The sequence below is a fragment of the Oreochromis aureus genome, linkage group 5, assembly GCF_013358895.1.
Source record: "Oreochromis aureus strain Israel breed Guangdong linkage group 5, ZZ_aureus, whole genome shotgun sequence".
NCBI classification, from domain to species: domain Eukaryota; kingdom Metazoa; phylum Chordata; class Actinopteri; order Cichliformes; family Cichlidae; genus Oreochromis; species Oreochromis aureus.
The window spans coordinates 555,545-561,544 of NC_052946.1; the positions used below are offsets into that span (position 1 = coordinate 555,545).

Consider the following 6,000-nt stretch of genomic DNA (forward strand, 5'->3'; position numbering starts at 1 on the left):
TTGTTTTTTTCCTGTGTAATAATATTCAACATTGCTGTCAATACATTTTTCAAAAAATGCCTCTCTGTGCAAAATGGGTTCAAAAGCATAAACAACTGTGGGATACTGTTTGTCCGTGATTTGAACCGGGGGAACAAATTACGGCAGGATCAGCCTGATATTATTTGTATCCCACTGTAACTTTACTGCATAAAGAGCTAACAGCTCCAAAATGTCAGGAGTAGTTAGTCATTATAAGAAGTGTTTGTGAACTAAAAATCAAGAATGTGGGATCCTGTTTGTCTGTGATTTGGAGAGCCCAGCGCTGCTCCCGACGCAGGGAAAACTAATTCTGCAGGGGAGACCTACCTTGGCACTTGTGCAGGTGAAGCCAAAGGGAAGATATGCTTCACCATATTTTCTAGTATTTGGCGATGCTTCATCCTCTGCTTTGCATTTCTGTGGGAGCCCTGTCAAAAACCTGTCCATTATGCTAGCAGTGTCTAAGCATTCCTTTTTTTTTTTACCCTGGTGGGTAACAGACGTCTCCGAAAACGTCGGAGCGCTTTTGAAAATATGTGGTGTCTTGATAAACCGAGCAGATATTTGAGGTTTACACAGCGCCGTAGCTCCGCAAACGCACATAACGCACACTGCGTAGGGCACCAAATGGCGGTAGGGCACCAAAAAAATCAGGGTCGTAAAAAAAAAAAAAGTAAACCATATTAATACTATAAATATCATATGCATTAATATGGTTAAACAATACAAAAGCAACATAAAACAATTTTCCCGAGAAAAGGGGTGAATCTGCTTTGTGCCCTGTCTCCAGTCTCCTCCTGGTGCCCCCCCACTCCCAGTGGTCTGTTCTATAATGCCTCAATTCGGTATTGGTAAACACCTGTTTGAACATGGCCTCGAAAGCGGCAACAGGAGTCGGGAGCGGAGAAAAGAAAGAAGAAGAGGAAGCGTGATGAAACTCAGGCGCCGCTTGCCGGTAAGGCAATGTTTAAATAATAACAATAAGAAAAAGTTCATTATTGTAGCCCTTGCTTGCACGCTCATGTCCGTCAACTCTGTGATAGCTCCTGTTAGCAGTGTTCATACTGTGTTAACAAATGTTGCAAATGATTGATGTTGGGTAGTTTGTTTACGTTGTGGATATGAATATAGAATGGACTACTAAAAGCAACTCATCATGGTCACTCAATTGACGGTTTTCAGATAACGTTAGCAATCGTGAGACTAGCATTTCCCTCCTCAGGTTGCTAGCTGGCTAACGTCATGCATGCTACTGATTAACCTTAACTTTGGGATAGGTCAGTGATGCAGTCAAGTATTATTATCAGATTAGACAAGATTACTTTGTATGTTGCTGCATTTCAGGATATCTATAAAGACGCATATCTTATTTATGCGGCATAAATAAGATATAGGTTTCATATTACAGTGTAATATGAAACCTATATCTTCCAGTAATATAGATTTCCTACTTGCATTTATATCAAATTATGTACAGCATGTTTATATTGCCATTTGCCATTATGAAAATCTATACATGTAAAATATAGTTAGTAATTTTTAAATGTACCAGTGACTTACTTAATTTATTAGTCTTATAATGCAATTTTTCGTGAGGCCTACTGTAGATTCAAAATTGTATTTCTGTAAAATCCCTGAATATTTTCTCTTGTATGCAGGGTCAATGCTTAAATATGTTCAAGGAGGATCTCAAGGACAGGATGAACCATCCAGTAGTAGTGCCATCCCTGGACATCAACCACCAGCCATTGTAGACCCTGCAACAATCCCTAGCCAAGAAGAACAAGAACCATCAACCACCAGTTCAGGTACAGTTCCATACACAAGTACCACTGAGAGTCCTGTCACTGAGAGACTATCAGAAAGTGACACTGTGGAGACATGTGTGCCCCTTCAACCGATCCTGCTCTTTGGCCAGCTCACATTGTAGATGCTGATCGTGTTGAAATTGTCTTGAGAGGTCCTTTTAATGTCAGCTCTGATTTTAATTTTCCAAAGGGGCCTGAGTATTTATTTGTAACAGTATTTTTAACCTCCTTTAACCTTATTTATTTGTTTAACTGTCATGTTTGTTGTTATTTAATTAAACAAATTCCACTGAGAAATTCAAAAGTATTTTTTTTTTTTTTTTTTTTTAAGTGGCGGGGGCACCATAAAGCATTTGTGCTTAGGGCACCCAAATGGCTAGCAACGGCCCTGGGTTTACACAGCTACATTCTCACCTGAAAATATGTTAAACGTTTATTTTGTGACCCAGAAAGAATAATAAGAGTAATATTAAAACTAACTAGCTGCTGCCATTGTTGGAAACTGAGCTGGGCCGCGCTATGAATTCTGGGATAGGTTGGGCCACGAAGGATACACCCGACCCATCCTTCAAATCTGGGGAAATGAAGGGCGCAATTGTCGGAGTCTTCGAATTTGGACAGTCTTTGTCGTGTCGCTGTAACCTAATTGGCCTACAAATGCGGGCACAGGAGGATGCGGCTCCTGAATTTGGACACAGCTACGATACCGGACACTGGTTCTTCTTCTTCTTCGGGGTTTAACGGCAGCTGGCATCCTTGTACATGCAGTGCTGCCATCTTCTTTTTCAGTCCATTATTACACTCTTAAATCCTACTACTTATTCTTGCGTCTTTTGGGATCTTACAAAGCTTCAAACGACGCATCGACTATTAAATTAGTCTGTTAAATTAGTTAGAGATGTCATTATGGAGGCAGATGAAACCATGGTCTCGTATGATGTTACATCTCTCTTCACTTGCATCCCAGTCATGGAAGCGTTGGAGGTAGTCCGTAAGAGATTACAGGATGACACCAACCTCAGCAGCAGGACCACTCTCAGCATCGACCAAGTGTGTTTGCTTTTGGAACTGTGTCTTCATTCCACCTACTTCACATACAAGGGTCAGTTCTACTGGCAGAAACATGGGTGTGCCATGGGCTCCCCAGTTTCACCCATCATGGCCAATTTGTACATGGAAGAAGTGGAAAAGAGGGCTTTGCTATCCTACCCTGGAACACCACCAAGCCATTGGTTCAGATATGTGGATGACACCTGGGTGAAAATCAAATCTCAGGACGTACCACACTTCACGGATCACATTAACTCGGTGGACCAACACATCAAATTCACCAGGGAGGATATGAAAAGTGGCAGGTTAGCCTTCTTAGACTGTGAGATTTCCATCAGTAATGGGGGACATCTAAAAGCTGACGTGTACCGTAAACCTAGCCTAGCGTACACTATGTTATTTAATTCTGAGATTAAAGTCAGAATTCTGACTTTTTTCTCAGAATTCAGGAAAACAAGAAAAAAAAAAAGACGTGCCCATCTTTTTTTTTTCCAGTGGCCCTAATCCTCTTCCGTATTAATGTCATCAGGAGTCATATCATTAAAGCCATCTCCCCCGAGCTATTTAGCCAGATTCACAGCTGTATCTACTGCAGAGTGATGAATCTCATCAAGAGAGCATTCGGTAGGGTTGTGCACTGCTTCAGGCCACATGTTTTTTCCAGCAGACATTTAAAGTTTCAGTTTTCATCTCCTGAATGGCTCTCTGAATATTTTTGAGACAGGATGCAATTGTGTATTCACCCCAGCAGCAAGAAATCTTGATCCGACTCCATAGCCGTAAAATACACCTTTCACCACTGCACCTGCGAGATCCTCTAGTTTGTATATGGGAGGGTCTCTTCCTAAACGCTCCTTTATGGTAAAGACCTCGTCTGTGTAGGTCTGCTGATAACCCTTTCGGATTGTCCCACGTAGTTTAGATATTCTCACTGTATCATCCACATTAAATTTAAAAGTCACCGACCTCTGGGGTTTCACCTTGTACAAAGTGTTAAAGACTGTTTTCTCATTATCTTTGTTCACCTCAGCGGGGGTCATTTTGATAGATCTGTAATAAGACTTGTAATAAGACTGTACAAGATCCTGGATCACATTAACCCTCCTGTTGTGTGCACCCCCACCCCCCTTACTTTAGTGTTCTGGTCACAATTGACCAGTCTGTTTTAACAGCTCTTAAATTAACATAAGAAACATTTTTCACCACCAAATTCAGTTCAGTGAGTGGTTCAATGGGTTGTTCAGTGGTCATTCAGTGGGGTTGTTCAGTAGGTTGTAAAGTGGGTCTTTTATTTGGTCATTCAGTGGGCCATTCAGGGGATCAGAGGCCAAGGGAGGGTGGGGGGGATTCCCAATCATTTCCTATGGTGGTCACTTTTGACCAGAAACAAAACAGATGTTACACAGTTGATTAAAACACTCAAAATTCAAACAACAGAGGTGCTCATCACTTTAATATGTTCAAGTGCATAGTGTGGAGAATACCATAAGGTCTTGAGGCAATCAGATGTAAAACACAATATTTATGAGTTTTTTAATTTGTAAATCGGTCAGTTTTGACCTGAACACGATAGGAAGTCGATATCTTCATTAGTTAAGCGATGTTAAGTATTCTACAGTTTCCCCTTTAAGCTGCGGTTAAAACACCTCCGCAACCGATGGTCCTGTCTTGGTTTTAAGACACCTAACCCATGCATACTTCGAAAACACATTTATACATGTCAGTAAGTAACTCACATTATCATTATCCACAGAATATTCACGCATGTCAACCAAATCAGCCTGAAACTGCTTGTCGATTCCGCCAACCAAAACTGTGCTTCTGGGAAAATGTATCGTTGCAGGTTTATGAAGAGTATAGGTGTCTTCTCCCTTTAAATAACGTTCCACCTCCAATAATGACGGTGTTACGCCTGTTGCCTCCCTGGCAGCAATACAGAGCTTCTTTACACTTTCTAAACCCCCTAGGTGTGCAGGGTTGTGATATATTTTTCTCAGTGTGTTTTCCATGATCATGGTGACCAGAACAAACAAACAAATAAATGACCAGAAAAAGTGTTAACATCACGTTTTATTTAATTTCTGTGTAGTGCACAGTAAGGTTATGACAGATGTACATTATATCTTATGTCTCCCATGCCAGTAGTTTCCAATCATGTGAAGCAGCACCAGTTTAGCACTACTGTCATCATCACCTGCATCTAGCAAGGAAGCGAAGGTGTCGTCAATGGCGTCTGCTATGTGTATTGACTGTTTCAGTTCATGCTAAATGTGTTCTGCAATGCCACGGAGTTGTGCTTTAGCCTCACAGATGTTGTGTGAGCTTACAAACAGGCAGATTGCTGGGATGATTCGGTCCATCCAGAGCCTTTTCATCACCTCATCATAGTGAGGCATTTCAAACAAACAGTTTTGTCGTAAGTGGCTGGGGTGGTTGACTTGACATCCATAACATATCTCCTGTTGATACTCATTCAGCGCAATCGACAGCAGGTGGAGGCTTGCAAGTTTAATGTTGGTTACTGTTTCCTCAGACAGGTCTGATCCAACTGTGTCCTGAGAGCCTTGTGGAGATGGAGGAGGAGGAGCTGCGGACTGGATTAGCAGTGCTGGAGGGGGAGACTCTGAGTGCTCTGCAATACACTGGATGTTGTCTGTAAAAGAAACTGTTAGGGTTCAATGTTGAGAGAAGAATCCATAAATAACCACAGATCCGGTCCGGTGTGCAATTAGACAGTATTTTAATAAACACGTGTGAGTCCGACCGCTGTGCAGATTTCAGCGTCGAACTGAACTTACAATCATTAGACAAGGTTTTATAGGGGTAGGACAACAAAGCCCCCTCTTTTACAAAACAGACAATAGTACAGCTTACGTCAATCCAAACCACAAAATGTTCCATGAACTTTAACATAGCTTTAAAGAACATTGTCTTGGTCGGTGCTTCCCCTCAGCTCGTCTTCTCGCTGTCGCTCGTCTGGTGCACTTCCTCTAAGCACGCCGGCACACATCTTCACTTCTGCCCTACCAAAATAGATCTACCATGGTGTGTGTGTGTGTGTGTGCGCACGCGTGCGAGGCGGCGTGCATGCTGTGTACTGCGACGTGTCATGACCTCTCAC

At 42.0% G+C, this 6,000-nt stretch overlaps 1 protein-coding gene across 1 annotated transcript in view; it reads left to right on the plus strand.

The window, feature by feature from the left end:
* Positions 1–5,538, plus strand: part of LOC120440218 (piggyBac transposable element-derived protein 4-like) — a 28,781-nt gene extending 23,243 nt beyond the window's left edge. Inside the window, exon 6 of the mRNA XM_039612185.1 lies at positions 5,413–5,538. Coding sequence (XP_039468119.1) covers positions 5,413–5,538 — 126 coding nt within the window. The remainder of the gene's footprint in view (positions 1–5,412) is intronic.
* The last annotated feature ends 462 nt before the right edge of the window (positions 5,539–6,000 follow it).